The sequence below is a fragment of the Mus caroli genome, unplaced genomic scaffold (assembly GCF_978045245.1).
Source record: "Mus caroli unplaced genomic scaffold, Mus_caroli_1 scaffold_19, whole genome shotgun sequence".
Lineage (NCBI taxonomy): Eukaryota > Metazoa > Chordata > Mammalia > Rodentia > Muridae > Mus > Mus caroli.
The window spans coordinates 75986997-76014870 of NW_028227274.1; the positions used below are offsets into that span (position 1 = coordinate 75986997).

Genomic DNA, 27874 nt, shown 5'->3' on the forward strand with positions numbered 1-27874 from the left:
CCTGTAATCCCAGCATTCAGAAGGCTGGAGCTGGAGGACCGGCAAGCCTGGACCACAGGGTAAGACTTTATCTCAAAAACAAACAAACAAACAAACAAACAAACCCACAAGCAACAACAATAACAACCAAAACAAATAAGCAAAAAAAAAAATCATTAACACCAATCGTGATTTTAATTCTTATTGCATGTATTTGGGGTGTGCGTATGTTTTTCAGAGAGAGAGAGAGAGAGAGAGAGAGAGAGAGAGAGAGAGAGAGAGAGAGAGAGAGATCTGTTTTACTCCAAAAGAGAAAGCCTAACAGAATCCCCAGAATCACAAAAGTAGCTGTTGGCAGAAGACGGTTTGAGCCTTATCTGAATTTAGAGCGGTGCTTTTAGATTTTGGATCATTCTCTGTAGGGTTGTCAACCATTCTAGTCAAACTCCTTGTGATGGTTAGAATTTTTGAACCTGTTTAATTTAAACAGGATTCTTCTCATTGCCCACCCCCTAAAAAAAAACAAAAAACAAACAAACAAACAAAAAAACCAAAACCACAAAACAAAACTGGGGACTGTACCAAAGACTGTCTGCACCCTAAGTAGATACTGTACTACAGAGATTTGGTTTTAGCTCCTTTACTGATTGGTTAGTTGACTGACAAGATCTTGTTCTTACCAAGGTGCCCTTGAATTTGTTAATTTTTATCCTTTAGCCTCCCCATCAGGGTAGCTGGGACTACAGACCTGAAACATCAAGCCCAGCTTCCCTGAAAAGATTCTCTTAGACTGAACCTCAAAAGAACTTCAATTCCCTCATTTGTATTATCAAATCCCTTATAAGATTTAGGTATTTGGGCTGCAAAGATGGATCAAAGGTTAAGAGCTCTAGAGGACCCAGGTTTGATTCCCAGCACCCACATGGTAGCTAACATAACTCCAGTCCCAAAATGATCTTCAGCCTTAATGAGGTCACCAGGCAAACGTGGTGCATAGAGATTCATGCAAACAAACAACACACAGAAATACATAATAAAATAAAACCTTTTAATAAAAAAAAAAGACTTGAGCCGGGCGGTGGTGGCGCACGCCTTTAATCCCAGTACTTGGGAGGCAGAGGCAGGCGGATTTCTGAGTTCGAGGCCAGCCTGGTCTACAAACTGAGTTCCAGGACAGCCAGGGCTATACAGAGAAACCCTGTCTCGAAAAACCAAAAAAAAAAAAAAAAAGACTTGGATATTTATTAAAAATGAGAATGAGGGGCCAGCAAGGTGGCCAGTGGATAATGTGTTTGACCAGAGTCTGTTTCTCAGGATCCACATAAGGTGGAAGGAGACAGACGACTGCTCTCTGGGCTCCACAAGCATGCCTTGGCATATATACATGCACACCACGCATACACTACTACTACTACTAATTATTATTACTATTTCAGTAATTTCAGATAGTTCCCAGGACATGAGGACTAAAACCCTCTGGGTGGGTGCACTGTGCAAGGGCTACCCTGGCCTGCCACAGCACTGCGGTGAAACCTCACCAGCAGATTAACCTAGCTCTTAGTCTAGGCAGCCCGCCCCAGGTGACGTTCAGGGACGCGTCTCCTCTAGTTCTGCTACTCACGTGGTCTCCCGGGCAACCACAAGGTCGATTCAAAACGACCAAAAATTAAAATGATGAGTGCCAGGGAGGAGGCTGGAAACAATGTATTCGTTCATTTTTAGTTCTAAACTTAAAAAAGAAAAAGAAAGAGAAAAAAAAAAATTAAAAAAAAAAAAAAAAAAAGATTTGCGTCCGGAGGAGCAGGAGAGGGGCGGTACTTCCGGGTCAGGCGGGCTGGCTGCCTTGACCTTCCTTCGCGCTCGGCCATTTTGTGCCAGTCGTCCGGAGGCTGCGGCTGCAGACGGTCTCTCCGAGAAGCTGCAAGGATGCTGTCTGTGCGCGTCGCCGCGGCCGTGGCCCGTGCCCTCCCTCGACGGGCGGGACTGGTGAGCACCGGGGCCTAGGCAGGCTGGCGCGGGAGCGGAGATCTCAGGTCTCCGGAGCGGTGCAGCGCGGGGCTGGGGCGGACGGCGCCATCTTGCACCGTGGCTGCGGAGCAGCGCGGAGGGCCGAGGGGCTTTGCTGCGGGCCGAGGGGCGCGCGCGGCGGGGCGGGGATCTGAGACCTCGGCGTGGCCGAGCAAGGGGGCGCTAGGAGGGATCTGGGCTTGGGGTGAGGGCGGGCCTGGAGGTGAAGGTCAGGCTGTGTGCCCTGCTCGTCTGGCCTGCCCGGAAGCTTGTCCTGGGGTCCGGCTCCGCTGAAGGTCAGAGGAGCTGTCAGCCGCCTTGTGCTGGAGGAGGAGGAGGAAGAGGGAGAGCCTGACATTGTGTGAAGGTCAACAGGCCGGAGCAGTTCACCTCTGCTCCGAGGTCAAACCAAGGGAAAGGAATAAATGAAAGTGACTCTTGCATTGTGGGATGGTTTGCCCATTTGGAGCTGACCCCCAGGAAGGTCGTGACAACATCGTGAGGTGCAGAAGCAGTGTGGGTGGCTTACACTGTGGACGACGATGGCGTTTTTGTAAATGGACTGGATTAGGCACAAAACCTGGTGGTTGCCGGGCGTGGTGGCGCACGCCTTTAATCCCAGCACTCGGGAGGCAGAGGCAGGCGGATTTCTGAGTTCGAGGCCAGCCTGGTCTACAAAGTTGAGTGCCAGGACAGCCAGGGCTACACAGAGAAACCCTGTCTCGAAAAACCAAAAACAAAAAAAAAAAAAAAAAAAAAAAAAAAACCTGGTGGTTGACACTTTAAAAGATTTTTGCCCTTGAGTTGTTCACTTCATGATCTCCCAGGACGTTGAGACTAATTCTTTAAAAAAAAAAAAAAAGATGGCCTTTAAGTCCTTTATAAATACATTTACCTTTTTATTATAAAGGCAATCGAATTTAAAAGGCAAAATCTACTGCTACCCTGCTTCCCTAACAAAATACTGGTTGGTAACATCTTGGTTTTCTGTTAGGGGAAAAAAAAAAAAAGAAAGAAAAAGGCATTTTAAGAAAAGATTTGTATCAGTTCCTATTAAAAATTAGCCGATTCAGAGTTCAGAGTGGCCAATCACAGCATTGCAAGTAGAAAGAAAAATTCCAGGGGCTCTGGTTCCACTTTGCTGCTAGAATTGTTCAAGGCACTGAGAAATCGATGTCATTTTCTAACCTAACCATGGCATTAATATGCTCACCCAATACTTACCTGCCCCTTTAAGAAAGAAAAGTTGGAGCTACACTGAGCCTCACCCCGTTAGGGTAGTTATCTTTCTGAGATTTTCTACAACTCAGGTGAGAAATAACATCAACATAGTATTACCGAGATGTCTTTAAGGGAATGCTTTTAACAGCTGTATCTTAGTAGTTGCAATAATAGATGCATGTATCATTCTTTCCTGTGTAATAAAGTCACCAACTTTTAAGCAAAATTTAGTCTGATCAGCATAAGTCCATAGTTAAGCTTGTCCATTTATGGAGGTTTTTGCGACTTGTGTTGTTGATTTTGAGGCAGGGTCCTTCTGTGCAGTTCTGGCTGGCCTGGAACTTGCTGTGTTAACCAGCGTGCCTTGAAATTCCAGGGGATCTCCTGCCTTTGCCTCCTGAATGCTAGGATTACAGACAGGCATGTACCACCACCACACCCAGGTTATGAAGGCTGTGAGAGTGTGTGTGTGTGTGTTCCCGCTTTCACTTACGTGTGAGGAATGCTTTCTAAACAATCAGATTGGTGAAAGAATGTTTTTGTACTAGGTCTCCAAAAATGCTTTGGGGTCATCCTTTGTTGGTGCAAGAAATCTCCATGCCTCTAACACGCGACTTCAGAAGACTGGTAAGTCAGTTTTTAACGGGGGAGATCCCCCCCCCCTTAAATGTTTCTCTTTTTAAAACGTTGCTACAGAAACGTAAGTTTTTTTTGTTTTGTTTTGTTTTTAGCCACAGTATATCATTTAAAATGCTTTGTCTTGATAGATTCTTTTGTCTAATGAAACTGTTTGTATTTCTCTGTTATGCAGTATGGTTTCTAATGATTTCTTTTGAATGAAAACAATACACTAGGCACCCTCTCTCCTTATATAAGCCTTATGTAAAAAGTATAAGAAAATGAACTGTTTTTTATTGATAGGCTCTTTCAAAGACAGTAGCGCCTGTTAGACCTCGAGGTGCAGTGGGGGGGGGGGTGGGGGGGAGTTTCTGTGGAGATGTGCTGGAGGGCTTCTCCTCCTTTTCTTTTAGAGGTGCTGGGGATGGAACCTGGGGCTTTATAGGCAAATACTACTGAGCAGTGTGCCCGGCTATGCGAGGAATTTTAAAGAACAGTTAAATGTATACATAGTGTATTTATATAGTAATATTAGCACTGGTACTTGGGTTCTTTTTTTTTTTTTTTTTTTTGGTTTTTCGAGACAGGGTTTCTCTGTATAGCTCTGGCTGTCCTGGAACTCACTTTGTAGACCAGGCTGGCCTCGAACTCAGAAATCCACCTGCCTCTGCCTCCCGAGTGCTGGGATTAAAGGCGTGCGCCACCACCGCCCGGCTGGTACTTGGGTTCTTTAAAGGGGCATTTTATAACTCTGTGTGTGTCCGAGCCTCGGCACACGTGTGGAGGTCGGAGGACAGCCTTCAGGAGCCAGTTCTCTCCTACCTTGTGGGTCCTGGGGCTGGAACTCTGTTTACCAGGCTTGCAGGCTTGCAGATAGCTCAGAACATCTCAGTAGCTGTTGGTTCTGTTGCATTTTATTAAGGGGAGGGGGCGGGGCAGGTGCATGCTGGGTGAGTGCCTCAGGGCATTGGTTGAGCTCAGGAGAGCATTGGAGAGGCTGCCCTTCCAGCCGGTGGATTTGGGGGTGAAGGCTGGGCTGTTAGGGCTGCCACTTTTCCAGGTGAGCTTGCAATTCTGCTGCTCCCACTGCTTTTTTAAATACACGCTTTATTTTAAAATGTTTCTAAAGTTTAGCCAGAAAATCAGATTAACATAAGTACAGAGATTCTTTATCAGTTAACATTATTGTCTACCCAGTGAAGTTTTTCCTTTTAATCACTTTGAGTTTTCAATAATTTTGACAGTGATCAGTATACAGCTATAAAAATGTATTTGTTGGGGGCTGGTGAGATGGCTCAGTGGGTAAGAGCACCCTACTGCTCTTCCGAAGGTCCAGAGTTCAAATCCCAGCAACCACATGGTGGCTCACAACCATCCATAACAAGATCTGACGCCCTCTTCTGGTGTGTCTGAAGACAGCTACAGTGTACTTACATATAAATAAATAAACCTTTAAAAAAAAGGGGGGAGGCAGTTACTCTGCTCCTTCTATAACCAAATTTTAAAAAAAGTATTTGTTTTTACTTACGCACACGAGTGAGTGTTGTGCCTGTGTGTATGCATGTTCCTGCTTGTCTGATACCCATAGTGGGTTTCAGATCCCAGGAACTGGAGTTCATCAGTTGTGAGCGGCAGCGCACACTTTTAACCAATGAACCATCTCTCCAGCCCCAAGATACCTAACTGCTAAAACAATTCATTTTATGTTTTAGGATGCTTTTGATTATTTTCATGAAACTGATTGTTGGGGACCTGATTGTTTAAATTGCATTGTCCTCTCAGGCACTGCTGAGATGTCCTCCATTCTCGAGGAGAGGATTCTGGGAGCTGACACGTCTGTTGACCTGGAGGAGACTGGGCGTGTGTTAAGCATTGGTGATGGTATTGCTCGAGTGCACGGGCTGAGGAATGTTCAAGCAGAGGAAATGGTGGAATTCTCTTCAGGCTTAAAGGTAAATTATAAAGTGGGAGGTTTGCTATTTTAGGATCTGTAGATTTGCTCTCTCATTTAGTAATTCAGAGCTTGTCAAGAGTTAAAACATTTAAGTCTCATTTTGCCTCATTTCTCCCCTAAGATAGGTTGTAAAGAGAGTAAGCTAGAAAGAGTTTGGCTAAGCCGAATCCCATTGTCTCTCTTCCCCTCATGTGCTGATAAATAAGTTGTAGCCCAAGGCACCAAAATTGAAAGTTTAGTAAACATTTGCATAAATTTCAGTGAGTCCCTATCAGTTCCTTTGTAGCTGTGGAGACTCTGCAAAAGTGTTTGTGTGCATGAACTAAGTTCTTTTCCCAGTACGAATAGCCTGCCTCATCCTTTTGAGACTTGATGCTCTAGAGAAGGGGGAGGCGGGGGTGGGAGTAGGGAGCATCCTCTCAGAGGCAAATGGGAGAATGGGGTGAAGAGCTCTTAGAGGGGGGGCTGGGGAGGGGGGCAACATTTGGAATGTAAATAAACAATCTGAAGAAAGAACAGATCCATCACTGACAGGCGAGGAGGCAGTGTGTAGCTGTGAGTTCCACAGATGCTTGGGGGAGTTGGGGGCCGCGCTCCGTTGTGCAGTGTGGTGGTCAGGACAGCCTTGAGGAGGGTCTCCTCCTGCCTGTGATCATCTCGGATCAGGCACCCACTCTTAGTCCATGAAGTCTTAACCAGAGGAGCAGAGCAGGTAGAAGGGCAACAGTGTGGTGTGCTGCTGTGTGATATTGTCCTTTATCCTTTGTGCAGGGTATGTCCCTGAACTTGGAACCCGACAATGTTGGAGTTGTCGTGTTTGGGAATGACAAGCTAATTAAAGAAGGAGACATTGTGAAGAGGACCGGCGCCATCGTGGATGTCCCCGTTGGCGAGGAGCTGCTGGGCCGTGTAGTTGACGCCCTCGGTAACGCTATTGATGGAAAGGTGGGTTACTGCTTCCGGGGTGCTCTCGGGGCCGACAGCACAGCTAATCGCTCGCTCTGAGGGTTCCTTTGATTCATTTTTAATGCTTGATATTTTTATAGGGTCCAATTGGTTCTAAGACCCGCAGACGAGTGGGCCTGAAAGCCCCTGGAATTATCCCCCGAATCTCTGTGCGGGAGCCGATGCAGACCGGCATCAAGGCTGTGGATAGCCTGGTGCCCATTGGCCGGGGTCAGCGTGAGCTGATTATTGGTGACAGACAGACTGGGTAATGACTCAAAATCTGTTAAAAGTTCTAACTAACATGGGTTGCTAGTAAATAATTTTGCATTTTGGGATGGTGAATGCTGTGGTTGTAATGAGGCAGAAGCAGGTGAAAATTAACAGTGGTATAGCACAACTGTGCCTGGGAATCCTGCATCTAGTGACATTTTGCCTCTCTTAAAGGAAAACATCGATTGCCATTGACACAATCATCAACCAGAAACGTTTCAACGATGGAACCGACGAGAAGAAGAAGCTGTACTGCATCTACGTCGCGATTGGTCAGAAGCGGTCCACTGTGGCTCAGCTGGTGAAGAGACTGACGGATGCAGGTACTGGAGAGCTCTGGTCCCGTGGCCTCTATAGATAATCTTGGAACAGCCTCTGCCTAACCAAGGCCGATGCTCTTCAATCAGCTGGCCCCTGGATTTGTTTTTTAAGATGAGATCTCATGCAGCTCTGGCTGACCTTAAACAATCTCTTGCTTCTGCTTCCTGGTTGGTAGGAACTGGAAGTGTGTGCGACCATGCCTGACTTGAGTATTTCACAGGGTATGAGGAGGAGTGCAGTGTGTCTGTCTGTCTGTCCCTGGTTGGCATTGGATTTGTTATATAGACAGGGATAACCTGGAACTTCGGCTCCTCTGTCTTCACCTCCTAGAATTAGAAAGATAACTCCATTATTCTTAGTTTATTTGGTGCTAGGATCAAACCTAGGACCTTGACTGTGTTAGGCTGTGTCTGCCACCTGCATTCTCTCCTTTCACTCCTCTGTGGGTTCCAGGGATTGAGCCGTGTTCAGGCTTCTATAGTAAGCTCCATTGCCCTGAAGCCCCCTCTCTCAATTCATGAATAGAATGAGGATGGTGGACAATTTTGTGTCGTAGCCTTTAGTTTAAAATCCATTTTGGTACCTTTGTGAATGTCCCTTCTTCTCCTCAGATGCCATGAAGTACACCATCGTGGTGTCGGCCACTGCCTCTGACGCTGCCCCGCTTCAGTACTTGGCTCCCTACTCTGGCTGCTCCATGGGAGAGTACTTTAGAGACAACGGCAAGCACGCTTTGATCATCTATGACGATCTATCCAAGCAGGTCAGATGATGTCTTTTATAACCTGCTTACTTGCATCTTAGTGGAAATTAACAGACGCACCTTGTTTAACAGGTGAATTTTACCACATTCTGTACCACAGGCTGTTGCTTACCGCCAGATGTCTCTGTTGCTCCGCCGACCCCCTGGTCGTGAGGCCTATCCTGGTGATGTGTTCTACCTACACTCCCGCCTGCTGGAGAGAGCAGCCAAGATGAACGATTCCTTTGGTGGCGGCTCTTTGACTGCCTTACCAGTCATTGAAACACAGGCTGGTGATGTGTCCGCTTACATTCCAACAAATGTTATTTCCATCACTGACGGACAGGTATTAGATTGACTAAAATTAGTGTAAAAATGATTGATTATATTCTAAGGCACTAGTTGAGACTAACAGGCATGGACTTGTTTGTAAATTGCCTTTACGTTTTTATGGAATACGATAAACCTAGAACTGAAGAGAATAGGGTCTATAGAGACACCTCAGTGGCTGAGAGCACTTGCTGCTCTGTGGAGGACCAGGGTTTGGATCCCAGCACCCATTTGATTGCTCATAACCATCTGTAACTCCAGTTCTGGGGTGATGGGCTAGTCTTACTATCCGTGTAGCTGAGAATGGCTTAGACCGTCGGCTTTGTTGTGTCAGCCTCCTAAGAGTTAAGATTAAAGCATGTTTCCTCCGCACCTGCCGGGGCATCTTTTGGTTTATATACACTCATTATTTTCTAGCCCTAGGTAACTTTAAAGCATATTTGAGAAGTTATATTACTACCTTGTTGTAGTTTGTTGAGATTAGGACTTGGTGTAGTCTAGACTGGCCAGGGATTGCATGTAGCTGAGACTAGCTTTGAATTTGCAGTGGTCCTCCTGCCTCTGAGTGCCGAGATTCATGTATTTCTGAAAAGTCACTTAGCAGTCTTACTCAAGTTATGTTTTTCAGTTTTTGGCACAGTGACTTAAATTTGGGGGAAAAGATTAAGCTTACTAATGACGGTATGCTTGGATTGTAGATCTTCTTGGAAACAGAATTGTTCTATAAAGGCATCCGCCCTGCCATTAATGTGGGTTTGTCTGTGTCCCGTGTCGGATCTGCTGCCCAAACCAGAGCCATGAAGCAGGTAAGTTTTCCTCTCTTTGACACAGGAGTTTGTTACTAGCTTAAAATCTTAAATGTAGGACCTTTGTCTTATACTGTTGTGTGGTGTCGGAGTCATGGTGACATTAACTTGTGTATTCAGGTGGCAGGTACCATGAAGCTGGAGTTGGCTCAGTACCGGGAGGTGGCTGCGTTTGCCCAGTTTGGTTCTGATTTGGACGCTGCCACTCAACAGCTCTTGAGTCGTGGTGTGCGTCTGACCGAGTTGCTAAAGCAAGGACAGTACTGTGAGTTGTTTTCATTTTGTCAGGTTCCTGCTGTAATTTAGGGTTTGTGCTGTACCATTAATGTAGTCTGTACCACCATTTGAATGAAGTGTTGAAATTAGTGACCAGAAATATATTTAATGCATCTTCATGTTGTATGAATGTGGAATTTAGCAGATTTGAAAGGATATTGGCATGCTTTTTATCTTAGCTAAAAAATGTTATTTTTATTTTGTGGCAACTTACACCACAAATGCTGTGTCACTGCCAGGGCATAAGCAATGCTTATAGGCTGTACCCAAAGGTCCCGATTCCATTTTTTTCAGGGGAGGATGGGAAAGAGTGGTAGTGGAATTGTAGGTTCAGAATGTCAGAAGGGGTGGCCCATAGGACAGTGTTTAGTATTAGGAGGAAAATTCTGTGACTATGGTAAAATAGCATTTAAATAACTCATTTGATGATTTGTTTGTTTGCAGCTCCCATGGCTATTGAAGAACAGGTGGCTGTTATCTATGCGGGTGTACGGGGTTATCTTGACAAACTGGAGCCCAGCAAGATCACAAAGTTTGAGAATGCTTTCTTGTCTCACGTTATCAGCCAGCACCAGTCCCTCTTGGGCAATATCAGGTATAAATGGAGTTGGTGGCCTTTATTGTGACTAGTGCATTTTTAGCATAGTCTTGCTTTCCCTGGAGGTGGGGGTTGGGTTGGAATTTGGTCTTGCTACATACTAACCCTGCCTGGTCTTGGCATTCACTATATAGCCTGGAGTGTTCTCAGTATTTGGCAGTCCTGTCTCAGCCTCCAAGTGCTGGGATCACAGGTGTAAACTACCTACCATGTTTAGGAAAGTTTAACAGTTCCCTATAGGTTAGCCTTGTCATTGAATCTTTACTCGGGTCATTTGCACTAGTCATTTACTCTTTTGTTTCTATTTCCAAACAGATCTGATGGGAAAATCTCAGAACAGTCAGACGCAAAGCTGAAAGAGATTGTAACAAACTTCTTGGCTGGGTTTGAACCATAAAGCCCTGTCACTGTCACCAGATACTGCTTTGGTTTTGTCATTTATTCTGGTAAAATCATCACCATTTGTAAAGGGTTACTCTTGTATTCCTGATGTACAGAAATCACATGAATAAAAGTTCCATACTGTGTGCTAGTTTGTGTGGGGGTGGGTTCAGGTGTGTACCAGGGTTTGTGTGACGGTCAGAGGACAGCCAGCCTGTATGAGTCAGTACCCTCCTTCCACTGGGAATTTAATGCAGGTTTTTATTTAAAGCACAACTTCATGTTGAGTTCCATAAGTTAGTTTTGTAAGACAGCTTACTGTGTGACCTCAGCTGTGGCTAGCCCAGGCTGCTCTTGTAGCAGTCTGTCTGCCACAGCTGGCAAATTGCTCTTATCCTGTTCTTACTGGTGCAGTTAGCATGGATAGATAATTCAAAGCTGTCCACTACTTTGTGATTGATTAAAAAGAGAACTCTGCTCCGGAAATGTGTCTTGGTTGATGAGTCCCTAGCACCCATGAAGCTCTAGGCTTGATCCCCAGAATCACAGCAGCTTTTCAAGGGATGCACACCTAGGATCCCTCATCGTCTTTGAGAACTGAGGAAGGAGGATCAGACATTCAGGGTTGTTACTAACCACATAGTAAATTTAAGGCCAGCCTGAGATAAGTGAGACCACGTCTAAAGTTTGTTATTACCCACATTTTTCTAATGTTCCTTGGTATTGGAGACTACGTTGGCCTCATGGTTGTGTGAGGGCTTTTATTTTTGAGACTGGGTTTCATAACCCAGCCTGGATGCTGAAGCTGCAGGTGACCTTGAACTCTTTGATCCTCCAGCCTGCTTGGTAAATTATAGGTGTATTCCACTGCGCCCCCCCCCCCCCCCTTGAAGCAGGGTCTCCCTGTACAGCTAGCTAGTCTGTAGCAGTTGGCATGCTGAGGTTATTTATGTACTGGGCCTTCTTATGGAGGGCTTTGAATTCCACCAAAGCGCTCAATAATGAGCTGCTGAGGGGAGGGGGTATGCTTCAAGTACTCCTTAAGAAAAGAGACAATGAGTGCTCTGTGTGCATGTACATCTGCATGCCACAAAAGGGCATGAGATTCCGTAATAGGTGGTCATGAGCCACTTTGTGGTTGCTGGGAATTGAACTCAGGACCCCTGGAAGAGGCGCCAGTGTTCTCAGCGGTTGCTGAGACTGAGCCAACCAAAGAACATGGATATCAAAGCAATCTCCTAATTGACCCATTAAAAAAAAGTTACACTTTAACCATACAATGACATGATGTGCAATCCAATTTCAAATGGGAGGAATGGAATTAGGAAAGATTGGAGCAAAGGAAGACCAAAATCCAGCAGGGCTGACTCCAAATAGCTGTGTTTGGTGTCCCCAGCTTCAAGCACAAAGGGCTTAGAGATGGCTCAGCTCTGCCCTTCAGCTTCCCAACATACCACTTTCTTGGTCTGGATCTTCCTGTATGCAGATTCTGGGAGATGTCTGTGAGTCTATTGCAGTGTAGCTTGAGTGTCATTGAAGGACTCCTTAAAGGGACACTTACCCTGCCACACATTGAAACCATGGAGGAAGAATCACAACCGCTCAGTCTCATCTCCCAAGCTAGTACTGAGTCGATGACACTGCCAAGTTTAGCTGCTAGCTTGGGATGGACCCTTGGGCCACGTTTACAGAAGCTTTTGTGTGCAGTTGCATTCTGGAAGCAAGAACTTAGGCTGCTTTATAAGGTGGTGTGGTCTTGCTTTGAAGGCTCCTGTTCACATCAGGAGATGACACTCTAATGGCACTAATCTAAACAGTAACAGCCTCTAACAACTTTGTGTTCCAGACTGCAGTTTGAGTTTTAGGTTGTTTGTCTACTTAATGTTTGTCATTGTAGATTTAAAAGCAATCAGAAACTACTGCTTCACAGACTCACAGTGATGCTGTCTTGAATTTCTACAATTAGTAGTACCCTCCTTTAGTTTAGTCTCAGGCCCACTCTTCAAGCAAGGGCAGAATGCAGCCAGATTCTTGCTAAAACCTTCAGCCCCATGGCTGAGTCTTTGCCTCTGAAGCATCATGAAGCCCCATGGTTTGCATTACTCTCGGGCTCCGAATAGAGTGGCCCAGGAAGCTCTGCTTAGAGCATCCAACCATTTCTCAGAAATCCAATTCTGAATTAACTTTCTGTTGCTGTAATGAAGTACCATGGCCAGAAGCAGTGTAAGGATTAAAACAAGTTCTAGTTTGTGGTTCCAGAGACAGAATTTGTAATGGTGGGGAAGGCCCGGCAGCAGGAACAAGAAGCAGAGGAAGACTTGAATCCTTGAAGCCTGGTCTAGTGATGAGCCTCCACCCCCTGTAAGTTCTGTCACATCCCCAAACAGTGCCACCAACTCCTTGGGAGGCACTTTTCATTCAAATCAACACAGGGACACGGGCATAGCTGCCAGCTGTGGTTCCCATGAACAACAGACTGGACAGTGGAAAGAGGAAGGTATTACACTGGGAATGCAGGAACAGTAGTTGATGTCCAGTTGTCTGACCTGGAGTTATGAGGTTGATTTGGGCCAGTGAGATGGCTCAGTAGAGTAAGGTGCTTGCTGCAGAAGCCTACAGCCTGTAGACTTGATAGACCCCTTGTCAAAGTGAAGGAGAAAATCCACTCCACAAAGTTGTCCTCTGACCTTCACATGCAAGTTGCACAGGGCAGCCCACCACACACATGCTACACATGTACACTAATATATTTAGGGGCCAGTAAGGTGACTTAGTAGGTGGACACTTGCAAAGGCTGGTGGCATGAGTTTGATCCTTAGAATCCATGTAAGGGTGGAAGAAGAGAAATGACTTTACAAAGATGTCTTCTGACTCCCACACATTCTGTAGCACCTGTTGCACACACATGCACACACACACATGGATAAAAACAATTAAAATGTTGGCTGAGATAGGGTAGAGCATTGTGGAATGCTGTCTTCTGACATGTCAGCCACGGCATTCTTGAACTCAAGCAGCTGGGATTACCACAAAGATGGGGCCCAAAAATATCCCCAAGTGGAGAGAATTCAGACCCACAAGGTTCCACCTCTCCCTGATGATGTAGAGACAGTTCATAGTTGGTGCTTCTTGTATTTGCATCATGGTGCTGTGACGAACACCACAACCAACAGCAAGTTGGGGAGGACTGTAAGTTGGCTTACAGTCACAGTCTATCCCCAAGGGAAGTTAGGGTAGGAACTTGGATGGCATCCGGGCAATGGGGGAAACACTTACTGGCTCATTCCCTTGGTTCGCTGTTTATCTCTGTGCTGTAAGGGAGCAGAGGAAGAAGTCCTCAGTGGATGTGTACTGTTGACATGGGTGCAGCCATATCAAGGATCCAGGACCTCAGCACTATGGGAGTGGCAAAGAGTGAAGCTTATTTCTCCAGGGGCCAAGTGCAAGTGACTGAACAATGTATTCAAGAACTTGTTTTTTTTTATTTTTTTGTTTTTTTTTTGGTTTTTTCGAGACAGGGTTTTTCTGTATAGTCCTGGCTGTCCTGGAACTCACTTTGTAGACCAGGCTGGCCTCGAACTCAGAAATCCGCCTGCCTCTGCCTCCCAAGTGCTGGGATTAAAGGCGTGCGCCACCACGCCCGGCTAAGAACTTGTAACTGCAACTTCCTTCTCTCTGTTTCCACACGGAACCACTCTCCTACAAGACTGGGAGCTCTTCCCTGTGCTGTATATAACAACTACCTTGAGATTCTGAGCATTCTGAGCAGCTCCGTCAGAGCACACAGCCCACCTGACCCCAGCTTCTCTGTACGTGGCTCTGTCCTTTCTTCATTCTTCTCATGCCGCTAGTCAGGGCTCTGGGACCTGAGCTGTGTGGGATGCCACATTACACAACTCAGGACCACTGGCAAGCCTGGCACCATCTCCAACGGGATCTGGCTCTCCTCAGATCAGTCATTGATCAAGAAAATGTCCCACCCATGTGTCCACGGGGCAATTTGATAGAAGAAATTTTTCTCAATTGAGGTTCCCTCTTCCCAGATGTCAAGTTGTGTCAAGTTGACAAAAACTAACTAGCACATTTTTATAAGCAACCCTAATGAAATTCACTTATTCACACACACACACACACACACACACACACACACACACAGAAGGGGTCTGGTTGGGAAGAAGAAGATCAATAGGAGAGAGACTACACATGGTAGGGGGGTGAGTGTGAACAAAATACATTATTTCAGCATGTGAAAATGTCAATGAAGCCGGGAGTGGTGGCGCACGCCTTTAATCCCAGCACTTGGGAGGCAGAGGCAGGCAGATTTCTGAGTTCGAGGCCAGCCTGGTCTACAAAATGAGCTCCAGGACAGCCAGGGCTATACAGAGAAACTGTGTTTCGAAAAACCAAAAAAGTGTCATAATGGAACCAATTATTATGTATATTAATATATGCTGCTAAGGGCTGAAGAGATGGCTTAGCAGTTAACAACAGTTAGCAATAGTTAGCAGTACTTGCTGTTCTTGCAGAGGGCCCGGGCTTGGCTTCTAGCACCCACATACTTACCTCCAGTCCCAGGGCCTCTGGTGCGCTCTTCTGGCCTTGCATTGCACACACATAGTGCATGCATTCAGGCAAAACAGTCATTAAAAATAAAATATGGCAATAAAAATGTTTGAGACAAGGTCTCTGTACAACTCAGGCTGTCCTCGAACTCAAGGCTGGACTTGAACTCACAGAGATCTTGCCTCTGCCTCCCAAGTACTGGGATTAAAGGCATGTGCCACTATGCCCCCCAATACAAAATTTTTTTAATGAAAAGTCAAGGGGCCTAGAAAGATAAGATACCATTTAAGAGTATACTGCTCTGAGAGTTCAGTTCCAGCAGTGTCCATAGAGGCCAGAAGAGGGCAGCATGGAGGGCAACTAGGATAATTTATGAAAAATTCCCAAGTGCCATGTTCTGTTGAGCAGGTCCAATGAAACCGCCTAGGGGTGTTAACACATGCAGGGATGACCATAGATGGCTGGGAAGGACATACCCAGTAGATCCGCAGTCTGGGAGCCTCTATTTGGACTCAGAGTGGCTGCTGGAACAGGCTATGTGCTATGTCCTGGCACTTGCTGGTAACATGTCTCAAAATAGGGCTTGAGATGAAGTCATAAAAATAATGTGGCTTCCCTGTGGATTTCCGTCTCTCTCCTCTGTTCCTCTTAGCTCACTGGCTCTGGGGTAAGCAGGTTTCAGCGCTGGAAGAAGCTTTGAAGACAGACCTGCAGGAGTCTCTTTAAGTGAATCGCAGGAAAATAGCCACGCACTACCTAGCCAATAAGCATGGAAGCAATCAGGAAAGTAACTTTGCCAGCTGCGATTGAGCCTGGAGTAGCCTGTGGTCGGCTGAGACAGACTCCAAACCACAGCTCTTAAATTCCTACTCAGAGAAACTGATAAACAGCGTTTACTGTTTTTATTGTTTTCTTTGTGAGGCCAAGTATCCCTGTGCCATCCAGGCTGGCCTTGAACTTTCAACAATTCTCCTACCTCAGCTGGGTGACAGTTATGTGCTACCAGGCCTTGCGTTTTAGAAAATGGAGGTCACCTATTTTGCATCAATAGGCAAACTGAAAGGTCGGCAGGTGGGGGAGGGGTGATTTGGGTTTGAAGTCATCCACCGCTTGGAACTAGAGGACAGCCTAGAACTAGATGACTGCCCTGAGGAGAAGAGCCTGTGACCAGAAAAACATTCCAGAGGACAATGAGAGCTGAGGTTTCATAAACAGGATAAGTGAGTTCCAAACACTGTGATGAAATGAAACTCAACATAGTTGAATCAACTAATATTGAGAGTTGATAATGTGGTAGGCCGTGAAATGGGGGGAGGGAGGATAAGGTCTGTGCAGAGCAGATGGCAAATTGACTAGAAAGATATCACACACACACCCCTTTTCACAAAGAGCAGAGAGTATCCACAATATACAAAAGAGAGAGAAACAGATGTGCCAAAGCTTATCCATCCCTTAGAACGTCATGATTAAGGCTCGGATGATTGAAACTACACGGGGAAGAATTCTCAAGTTCTCAGGGATGATGAATGAATGATAGTGCCCTTGTCTGTGAACGGGCTGAGGCTATGGAGGCCCCCGGCATACCACTGAGTACAGATTTCCAAGACCTTTCTGTTTGTTTGCTTTGTTGTTGTTTTTTTGAGACAGGGTTTCTCTGTGTAGTCCTGGCTGTCCTGGAACTCACTTTGTAGACCAGGCTGGGCCTCGAACTCAGAAATCTGCCTGCCTCTGCGTCCCGAGTGCTGTGATTAAAGGTGTGCGCCACCACCGCCTGGCTTCTAAGACCTTTCTGACAAACAGCTGGACTCAATACTTTGAGAACCTTAACGACATTTATTTCTTTGATCTGCAGTTCCTTTATTAGTAATTCTTTAAAAACCTTTATATAAAAGATGTTCACTACAGTAGTATTTCCCAAACAAAGAGATCCTGGGTACTCACGTGGCTGGAAATTGTACAAGAATTTGAACGTTACTGACGAGATTTGAAAGGAAGATTTTGGTTTTCAGTGAACTCAGAAGGTAGAAATTCAAAGCTGCAAAGTGGCACACAGTGAACAGCAGGTCTGTCTTCCTTCTGCGCCACTTGACCCCGGAGAGTGTGGAAGGCCACTCAAAATGTAGCTTTACTCTTTGACCTCCCTGCAGAAAGAGTGACCTGTTTTGTGTCTTCCTTTTCTCCCATATAGAAGTATATTTGGTGACTCATCATTTTTTTCTCTTTCATACACAGGATTTCTCTGTATGGATATACTACAATATATTGAACTATTTCCCCACAGATAGATACATTTTAAAATTTCCCCCAAATAGCTACTCTACTATAAGCAACTGTATACATGTTGCTGATAGCCCTGCGGCTAATTATATTTGGTGTTAATTCCGTTCTCCTGTGAGGGGTTGTGAACAAGGAGTGAGTCAGCACTCAGGTGATTTCCTGTCAACCTGCTTCCCACCTTAATTTATAAAATAAATGCTAGAGCTGGTGATTGGGTGGTGTCTTAGTCAGGGTTTCTATTCCTGCACAAACATCATAACCAAGAAGCAAGTTGGGGAGGAAAGGGTTTATTCGGCTTACACTTCCATGCTGCTGTTCATCACCAAAGGAAGTCAGGACTGGAACTCAGACAGGTCAGGGAGCAAGAGCTGATACAGAGGCCATGGAGGGATGTTCTTTACTGGCTTGCCTCTCCTGGCTTGCTCAGCCTACTCTCTTATAGAACCCAAGACTACCAGCCCAGGGATGGTCCCACCCACAAGGGGCCTTTCCTCCTTGATCACTAATTGAGAAAATGCCTTACAGTTGGATCTCATGGAGGCATTTCCTCAACTGAAGCTCCTTTCTCTGTGATAACTCCAGCTGTGTCAAGTTGACACAAAAATAGCCAGTACAGGTGGAGAAAGAGGGGAAGGTGGAGCTGAAGGTTTAGGGAGAAAAGGAGAGAGAGAGAGAGAGAGAGAGAGAGAGAGGATGACAGAGGAGGAGGAGGGGAGTGAAGGAGGAGGAGAAAGGAAAGTGGAGCAGAAGCACGTGGCCTGGAGAAGCTGCAAGTTTTAGGGGTCTCTCATATGGGGAAGATGGTAGCGGAGTGGTAGGTCTGGCCATTCTAGGTGCATAGCATGTATTCATATTAATTGAGTTGTGTTTTCATTGTCTGGGCTTATCTGGGTTGGAGATTTACCACAACAATTTTTTTTCTTTTTTTCCCTGTTTTTTTTTTTTTTTTTTTCCATTCAGATTTAAGTTAGGATAGAGGACAGTGTTCAATTTTATTGGCAAAAATGTTGGGCTGGGTGTTAGGTTTATCTTATACCATATAACTTACAAAATGGTAATAGTTGTGTTCAATTTATATTTTGAGAGAAAGTCTTTCTTTAATTAAACAGAAAGGGTGACATATTGCAGGATTTCCCCTGTCCAGTCACATTAGGGCAGCGGGAGCCTGGCGATTGGACGGAAGAGAGGCAGACAGAGGAGTTGTGGAGACAGAGAGAGAGGTCTCAGGAGGAGAGAGAACCAGAATGGAGGCCGACATGGTGTTATCAGAAGGTTAGAATAATTGGGTTAAAGCTTTATCATTATCATTTGGCTCTGAGATTATTGTATTGGCATCTTGTAAATCATGTTATTATTGATACATAAATCTGATTGGCTAATTAAGCATTAAGAGTATTGATTCTACCTGGTAATTAGGTGTTGAGATGGCTAACTAGGGGTGCGTGGGGCCTGAAAGCAAGAGGACCTCAGGGACTCGTCTGAGAGATGGCCTGGTGGGAGCCTTGTGGCCTTGCAGGGCTGGTGAGTTGGCGGCTGAGAAACGGAGCAAGTGAGATCACCTGGCGCAGAGGCTAGCTCTATATATTTCCCGCAACATATACCTCTTCCACTTTGTGTATGCGAGAGTGTGTTTAGAATCCGTGGTCCTTTAACATGTGTCTGTACAGTGAAAAGGCAGGCACACTTTGTATTTGATGACACAGCCAAGTGTCCCTTTAAAGGGATTTTCAGTTTTCACATGTAGGAAGCAACATCGTATGGTATCAAATTTTTTTTTGTTAGGAAAAAGAATGTACTTTGTAACTTCAGAAGTCTTTGTGAAATAGTGTTAAGTTAAAAAAGAAAAACTTGAAATTTTGTATGCAGTTTGAACTTAGTCATGAAATGCCTATTATTGAAAGAGATTGTGCCAAAATATTCATAGTAGCTATGATGTGTGGTCTGGTTCTGGTTTCATTGTGGCATAACTTCTGTAGTGGCATTTAACTTTGTTGGCCAAAATATACCAAGTTTCTCATAGACCCATAGATACAGCACACACTTAACTTTTTTTTTTTTGTAGATTTATTTATTATATGTAAGTACACTGTAGCTGTCTTCAGACACTCCAGAAGAGGGAGTCAGATCTCGTTATGGATGGTTGTGAGCCACCACGTGGTTGCTGGGATTTAAACTCAGGACCTTTAGAAGAGCAGCAGTCAGTGCTCTCATCCGCTGAGCCATCTCTCCATCCCCAAAATCAGCATTTTTTAAGATCCACAGAACATTCCCACAGGCTAACTGTGGGTAAAGTACTTTTTGGCCAAACATGAAGACATGAGTTGGCAAAGACAGAGACACCAGTTGTCCTCTGTCGGCCAACATATGAAGTGGCATACATGAGTCCTCACCGTTACCAAACACACACATGGCAGAGAAATAAGTAAATAGACAACAGATGTAATAAACAACTGTAACAAAAACCACATTGAATCATTTTCTGGCAGTCTTAAAAAACACGTTCAATTTTTTAATTGCGCCACCAGGGGGTGGAAGAGAGCTAAAAGTCAGAGACCTTAGAGTCCTGTGTCAGAAAACCTAGTGCACTGTAGCATGAGGGCCTTGTTGAGACTGATTTAAAAGTAATATACACATTACAATTATAATATACAATTAAAACATAAGCCAGGAATGGTGGTGCACTCCTTCAATCTCAGCACTTGAGAGGCAGAGGCAGGCAGATCTCTGTGGGTTTGAGGTCAGCTTGGTCTGCATAGTGAGTTCCAGGACAGCCAGAGTTACATAGTGAGATTCTGTCTTGAAAAAAAAACAAAAAACAAAACAAAAAAAAAAACTAGAAAAAAAATTTAAATACAGATAATGATTTTATCTGTATTTATCTGAGAGATGGCTCAGCGGTTAAGAGCACTGACTGTTCTTCCAGAGGTCCTGAGTTCAATTCTTAGCAACCACATGGTGGCCCACAAACATCTGTAATATGATCCGATGGCCTCTTCTGGTGTGTCTGTCTGAAGACAGCTACAGTGTACTCATATACATAAAATACACAAATAATGTAAAAATACATTAAGATATTTGTCACAGACTTCCTCATGACTATGGTGGCACATGCCCATAATTCCAGCAACTTTGGAGACTGAGGCAGGAGAGTGGCTAATTCGAGATCTGTCTGGGCTACAGAGTGAGTTCAAGGCTGTCATGGGTAACTTAGTAAGGTCCTGTCTCGAATATAAGCAAGCAAGCAAGCAAGCAACAAAAACTTTCCACAAACAACACTGGGACAGGGGACCTGGATTAAATGTCCAGTATTGAAGAGAGGAGAGGAGGGGAGGGGAGGGAAAGGGAGGGAAGGGGAGGGAAGGGGCGAGAAAATGAAAAGACCGTGTCTTCAGGGCTCTGGCTTCCTGTAGCCCTCAGTGTCACACATAGTCCACCCACATCTGCAGATGTAGCCAGGCTTCTCTGTCTTGAGTCTAACCTCACTGTTTTTTATTTATTTATTTATTTATTTATTATTATATATATTTTATGTGTATGGATGTTTTGCAGGCTTGTATGTCTGTGCACCACCTGCATGCCCTTGTTAGGAAAAACATACTAAGTGGGTGTCAGATTTCCTTGGATGTGGAGTTAGGGATTGCTGTTAGCTGCCATGCTGGGAATTGAACTCAAGTCCTCTAGAAAATCAGCCAGTGGCCCTAACCTCAGTGAAGAACCGGGTTGGTGGATGCATGCATGTCCTTCAAGAGTAACAGGGCTGGGTGCTCTCGCGAATCCCTGTCGTTACAGATGACCCTACTGGTAGGGCTTGAGAGTAGGAGTTACTGAGTAGAAATCTTTTTTTTTTTTTTTTTTTTTTTTGTTTTTTTTTTGTTTTTCGAGACAGGGTTTCTCTGTGTAGCCCTGGCTGTCCTGGAACTCACTCTGTAGACCAGGCTGGCCTCGAACTCAGAAATCTGCCTGCCTCTGCCTCCCGAGTGCTGGGATTAAAGGCGTGCGCCACCACGCCCGGCTCTGAGTAGAAATCTTGTGAGCTCTTCTAGTCATTCCACGATTGTCATGTGCTGTGCCGGGATCTAACTAGAATCTGCAGCAGAGGAGAATGCTTGCTTTGGCATAACGGAGAACTAGCTCGATGTCAGTCTTGGCAACTTAACTTTCATTTTCTTCCCTATGAACACTTCTTACCCCGAAAGACACTGGCCCTGTTAGGAAGGACAGGCTTCTAGCTTTGGTCTCTCGATCCCTATGTAAGTGTGAATCTAGGCAATCTTTCGGCTCTCTTGAGTTTCCGGCTGGACACTGGGCACATAGAACAAGTACTTTGTCTATTTCCAAACAAGAAGGAGTTTGACGCGCCCTGGAGTCCGATTTGGTTTATCCGCTTATTAGGAAAGACCTCACACTGTAGCCCAGGCTGGGCTTGAACTCAGTCTTCAGTCTCAGCTTCCTCAGTACTGGGATTACAGGTGTGAGTCTCCGGTTTTCTCTCTGAAAAGAGTTGAAGCCTAGAGGGAGCAGAAAGCAGCCTGGCTTCTACTGCCAGGTGAGACAGGTGGTGAAGAAACCTTAACTGAGTTCAGATTAAGATATGCAAAGTTAAAAGGAAATATGGATAACGCATTTGAATTGGCATTTTAGACTAAAGCCCACAGTCCCCTCCCGGGCGGTGCGTGCACTCCATTCCTTGTAGCAATAACAGCATAGGCGAAGGCATCTCTTAGGGTTTCTACTGATCCACAGTCTGAATTTCTAGGTTGAGAGGGCTTGGTGGGAAGAGTCCAGTGGGCAACCGGAGGGAGAAGGACCGGTTCTGTCAGTCGTTCAGACGTCCCGCAGGCTGGGGTTTGGACTGGCCACCGCCCTCCGCAGAGCTGCTGGACCGGCCGCGCCCTAGGGCCAGGGCGGGTGGCCCTCTGCAGGTGCGCGGAGCGGGCAGGCGGGCGGGCAGGCGGGCGGGGCGCGGGGCGGCGCAATCGGGCGTGGTTTAGGACCCGGGGCGGCTTCCCGGGGTGACAGTGGAACTCCAAAGTTGCGCTGGACCTTGGCCCTGACAGTCTGAGCTCTCCGATCAGGCGATCCGGCCGTCCTCCCGCTATCCTCCCGCTGTCCGCCGTCCTCAGCGGCCCTCCGTCCTCCGCTCCCAGCCCTCCGCTCCCAACCCAGCGCCGGCATGACGGGCTCGCTGTTCAAGGGGAACTTCTGGGTAAGTCAGCGCGGCGCGGGGCGTCCCGGAGCGCACACCCGCCCGAGCGAGCCCTGGGGCTGCCCCTCTCTGTCCCGAGAGTCCGCTCCCGGGATCGCGCTGCGCCCGGAGCGCGCGCTCCCGGGAACACCTGGGCCCTGACGTCACCCGGCGTTCTCACGCTTGAAAACCGAAGCCCAAAAGGAGGCGCGTTCCAGCCCGCGGGAAGCCCTGGGAGAAACGGGATGGGGCTTGTGAGCAGTCGCTCCGGGGTTCTCGGTCCGAGCTTCGCCCTGCCTGGCAGCCCCGCTTTCTGATTTCCCTCGCAGCCCACAGAGAACCCCAGGGAGGCCATGTGCGCGAGAGAGACCCGAGAACTGGTGCTGTCATAGCGGTGCGGGTCCCAGATGGCAAATCTTCTCTCACCTTTTACTTAGACATCCTTTTCGCACACATTCCCATTACCCTACGACTACCCACCCACCAAGGGACCGAGTTCAGGACCGCCTGAACTCGGAGGTAACACCTTCCTTTAAGACAGGGCAAGGAGCTGTCCACCTGAGAGTTGACCCACAGCGAAAGAGGGGCTCAGCCTTTTTCTAGGACTCTACTTGTTCCCCGGTTTAACTCCGGAGCTGCCCACCATACCAATCTCCTGTCGTGACCCCAGTGGCAGATAGAGCCTATCGCCTCCCATTCGCTTGAGGTTTTGAGATCCTTCTGAGTCACTGACCATAAGGTGAAGGGCCGGGGTGGCATTACAGCAAGGGTTAGCAACCTTACACTTGGTCCTCCTCGGAGACCTGGGAAATCTTCACACTTTTTACACTGTGGGAAAAAAAGGACAGACCTTTATGCAGTTCATAGTAAAGTGATTATTTTTTGGGCTGACGATGGAGGTACAGAGACTTAAGGTGATAGATAGTATGTGCGCACCATCTGGGGTGCGCCCGTTCTGGAACAGGCTCAATCAAAAGTGTCAAGGAAAAGACTGACGTTGTTGCCCTTCGGCTCTGGATATCTTAGCCTGAGTTTAGTTAAGAGCCCAGGACCCGTCTCCACCAGTCTCAGCACTCAGCGATAGGGGCTAGGCTTTCTTTCCTTCCCTCCAACTCTCCTTAAAAACCCCAGAGCCAGAAGTGTTAGTGACTCACACCTGAAATCCCAGCACTGGGGAGGCTGAACCATCGGCAGCCCCAGCTGTCCCACCTACCCTCTGGCAGAGTGGGGGCAGAGTGGAGTCTGAGTTGAGAGTCCTGTGGTAAAGGTCTTAGGAGCACCGCCACCGCAGCCGCTGCTGCTGGTGTTGAGTTTTTGGTCTACTTTTCAAAAGTTACCTGAGATCCCGGAAACTGCAAGTGCCCTGTCCAGCTTCACAGTTCCAGCAGTTGTTCGATTCAAATAACGAGAAGGACTGCATTGTTTATTGTGCAGATAATTTGGTTCTTTAACTGCCTTCCCCACATTACTCCACCATGCCTCCCAGTCGCCCTCGGAGGGAACTGACTCACCATGATATTTTACTGATGGGGAAACTGGCAGGGAGTGAAGCAATGTTCTCAAAGCCCTGGAGCTGACAAATCGTGGGCCAGAGCTCTGCATGAACTAAAGGCTCACCCAAGTGTCTCCAAGAGGGTGGCATGGAGCGAGCACACCCCAGTGAACATCCCAATTGCTCTTTCCCAGTGCCTGCAGTGGGAGTAGGGCATGTTGGGCCATCCTGTGGCTGTTTGCTGGAGTCTCCTTTCTGCTTCAGCTGGACCAGGAGGTCCTGAAGGGCAGACACGATTTTCCCACCAGCTGGGTCCTTAGCACCAGCTATGGCACGCGGATTGTGGATCCCTAGGTCCAGGTGGATAAGACAGGGGCAGGAGTGAAGATGCAGGACCTGGGAGAAAAGGGGCAGAGGGAGCTAGCTGTTGGAGAAGAACGGCTGCTCACCTTTAAGTAGCCATGCTCTCAGGGAGTAGCAGAAAGTCTTTTCACTGAGTTGAGGCTTGTGACAGTGACAGGGAGGGAAGAGAACATTGTGACTGGATGAAGAAAAAAAAAATGTTGAAAGCATCAGCAGGCACTGGTTTCCCAGGTTTAATAAACTTGTAGGAAATACTTTCTGTATGGGAAGTGCTCTGGTAGGCCTGGCTTCTACTGGGGTTAACCCTGTTGCAATCTTCCCTAGAATCCGAACATCTCCTGAGGAAGGGGAATCGAAAGGGAAGATTTTGACCTTAGGTGCTTGACCTTAAGAATATAGAAGAGGACTGGCTGAGGCAGCAGAGTCTGAGGCAGGAGGATTAAGAGTTCAAGCCAGGTTGGGATATATAGTTGGGCTCTGTCTCAAAAACTAAAGCAAAGACTGTATTGGGAGTCGGGTGGGGTCTGGGGATGGGGAAGAGTTAGCAGGTTTTATGGAAGCCGGACCAGGGAAGCCTATTCTGAGGTGGAGACCATGGAGTGGGAAAAGATACAGATAGAGAAACTACAGAGATAAGAGCCAGTCCCAGGCCAGGGAAGTCAACGGAGGGTCACCAGCAGAAGGAAGGAGAGGGGCCTCTCAAGCTGGCTTCAGAAGGGGAACTGGAGAATGAGAGGGCGTGTCCTGAAATAGGAAGTCAGCAGGAGGAAATGCCAAGTGGAGGCAGGAGGAGGGAGAAGTGACCCGTCAACACTATTTAGTCAGGTGTTGCACCTGCAGAGACCTGTTAAGTACAAAGCTCCCCTCCGCCCCAGGACTCACCCCAAGCTCCAGGCTAGGTTGATGGGTATGAGGACTTCCTGCCAGAGGAGGGTTCCCCTACCCCCACCCCTCAGGGGAAAGCAAAGGGTGTCAGCTAGTAGAGTTTGGAAGCATTCTGATATCTTCACCATTGCAAGCATATCGTTGAGTACTTTAATGTCAGCTGGGCAACAGCTCCCGGCTGGTGGCGATGGCTCTGTTCCATTGGAAAGGGTGTCCTGGGTAGACTGAATGGAACAGCATGAAACACAAGAGTGTCATCTGCTGTCAGTGGGGCCGCTGAGGTGAACGTGCCTTCACTGCTTTGGTGGCTTTGTCCAGGGTGCTTAAGGCCCTCAAACTTCTGTTTTTCTGTGGATGAGACAATGTTACTCTCTTCCCTAAGATTAAATTACAGAGTTGAATATGGTGATCGGTACCTTATACTTGTTAGCTGTTGTTACTATCATCGGCACAGGTGACAAAGGAAGTTAGGACAGTAAACTCAGGAGGAAGGATAAAGAGGTTAAGTGTAAGAGGAATCCCTGAGAGGCGGGGTAGGGTGGCTCAGTGGTAAAAGCATCTTCTCTGAAGCCGGAGGATGTGAACTCAATATCCCGGATCCACGTGATAGACGAACAGAACCAATGCCCACAAGGTGACCTCTGACCTCTACTTATGTGTTGTGGCATGCTTGCCCTGTCTCCAAGGGGAAAAATAGTTAAAAAGACAAGAAGCACTTGCTGGGAGTGGTGGCGCATACCTTTAATCCCAGCACTCTGGAGGCAGAGGCAGGCAGATCTCTGAGATCCAGGACAGCCTGGTCTACAGAAGTGAGCTCCAGGACAGCCAGGGCTACACGGAGAAATCCTGTCTTGAAAAACTGGGGTGAGGGTGGAGGGAGGGGAGGAAGCAGCAGCGGTAGTACTGGATGAATGCCTGCATTTAGGAAGGAGGAGGGGAACAGGGTCCAATGGAGACAGCCAGGCAAGAGCCATCACAGGCTTCAGAGGGGAGCATCCTGACGCTGAGAGGTTTATGATTGAATGAAGCACTGGTTCTGAAAATGTAGCCGCGGACACACTCTGAACGAATCTGATTAAAATGTACTATGAAAATATTTATTTAAAGGAACCCTTTGAGCGGGTGAGATAGGGCAGGGGGTATAGGCACCTGCCATCAAGCCTCATGACCTGTGTTTGATCTCTGAATCCCATGGTTGTCCTCTGTTTGCCACATGTGTACCGTGGCATGCCTGCATGCCCCCCCCCAATAAAATAAGTTGTAGAATGCAAAATAAATAACGAAATAAGAGAAACTTTTGGTAGACCTAGTTTCCAAGGGACTAGTATTTCAAAGTATAATATATATATATATATATATATATATATATTAAAAGATTTTATTTATTTTATATAGATGAGTACACTGTAGCTCAGACACACCAGAAGAGGGTATCAGATCCCATTACAGAGGGTTGTGAGCCATGTGGTTGCTGGGTATTGAACTCAGGGCCTCTGGAAGAGCAGTTGGTGCTCTTAACCACTGAGCCCTCTCTCCAGCCCCTCAGAAGTATATTGTAAGATTTATTTTATGCATATGAGTGTCCTCCCTGCATGTATGTATAAGCAGTTTGTGCATGCAGTTCCCTGGGAGGTGCAAAGAGGGTGTTGGACCCTCTGCAACTGGAATTACGGATCGTTGTGAGTGCTGGGAACTGAGCACTCTGAAAAGCTGATATGTATCCCTAGCACCCTAATCAAAATAGTTTTTAAAATAGGAAGTCAGCCATGGTGGTGCATGCCTATAATCTCGGCTGTTAGGAGACTGAGGCAGGAGGACTGCTTTGAGTTTCAGGTCACATCAAGGCTATATTATTAATTCTGACTCGTTTTGAGCCACAGAACGAGATCTAAGAAACACCACGAAACTGCAGAGGATGGGCTCTGATGAAGTTTGCCTTACTATCAGTGCATACTCTTCCATATTCGTGCCTTCTCATGGTCAGTTGGCCAGGCAGTGCTATGTGATTTAACTTGGTTAATCTTGATGGTTCTCACCAGAACGAGACAGTAATCAGGGCCGTGATTTCCAGAGCTTTCAGGGAAGAGCTGAGCCTCAGTGAGAGAGAGTCTTCGGCATACTTGAGAGACGATGCTCTTCTTGAGAGACGAGCTGTGGGCGCACTCAGACAAAAGTGCCTTTCAGCTGTGGGTGCGCACAGGCGACTATAAAACCAGTTCCAGGAGAGTCAGGTGGAAGCAACGCCCTTCCACCCCAGGGGATTTCCAGGAGCCTCATTTGAGCATGAGGTCCAGTCTGGGCCTGAACGGCTTTCCTGGGCCCAAGGTTTCCCAGTTGCTGTGAGCGCCCTACCTTTGCCAGACGCAGGGCCACTCACTCTACCTGGAAATTGTCCAGAGGAAGCTTTGGGAACTTCCTAATTAACTCATTATCCAGCTGTTAGCCCACAGCTGTTCTTCTGCTTCATGCCGCGTCTGGCTTTCTCAAAATTGTGTGTATACACCCTTTTCTCCTTTCCTTCCTTCCCTTTTTTTTTTTTTTAAAACGCGGAGGGTAAAAAGCTATCCCACCCACTGCTGACTCTCTGTGGTATTTTGCATAACATTTATGATATTTCCCTAATTTGTTGTTATTTTTGAGCAAGGGTCTCAAATTACA

General features: G+C 46.7%; 2 protein-coding genes across 2 annotated transcripts in view; both read left to right on the top strand.

Annotated features, from left to right (window-relative positions):
* Nucleotides 1-1808: 1808 nt before the first annotated feature.
* Nucleotides 1809-10597, top strand: Atp5f1a (ATP synthase F1 subunit alpha). Its single transcript, XM_021151097.3, has 12 exons — nucleotides 1809-1965; nucleotides 3756-3834; nucleotides 5608-5777; nucleotides 6551-6724; nucleotides 6826-6992; nucleotides 7172-7320; nucleotides 7930-8081; nucleotides 8182-8406; nucleotides 9089-9196; nucleotides 9317-9461; nucleotides 9917-10067; nucleotides 10386-10597. Exons 1-12 carry the CDS (start codon nucleotides 1906-1908, stop codon nucleotides 10465-10467), a joined length of 1662 nt encoding a protein of 553 aa, XP_021006756.1. The 5' UTR covers nucleotides 1809-1905; the 3' UTR covers nucleotides 10468-10597.
* Nucleotides 10598-22251: 11654 nt separating this feature from the next.
* Nucleotides 22252-27874, top strand: part of Pstpip2 (proline-serine-threonine phosphatase interacting protein 2) — an 85125-nt gene continuing 79502 nt past the window's right edge. Inside the window, exon 1 of the mRNA XM_085833477.1 lies at nucleotides 22252-22497. Within this exon, the coding sequence (XP_085689603.1) occupies nucleotides 22465-22497 (33 nt within the window). The 5' untranslated portion in view covers nucleotides 22252-22464. The remainder of the gene's footprint in view (nucleotides 22498-27874) is intronic.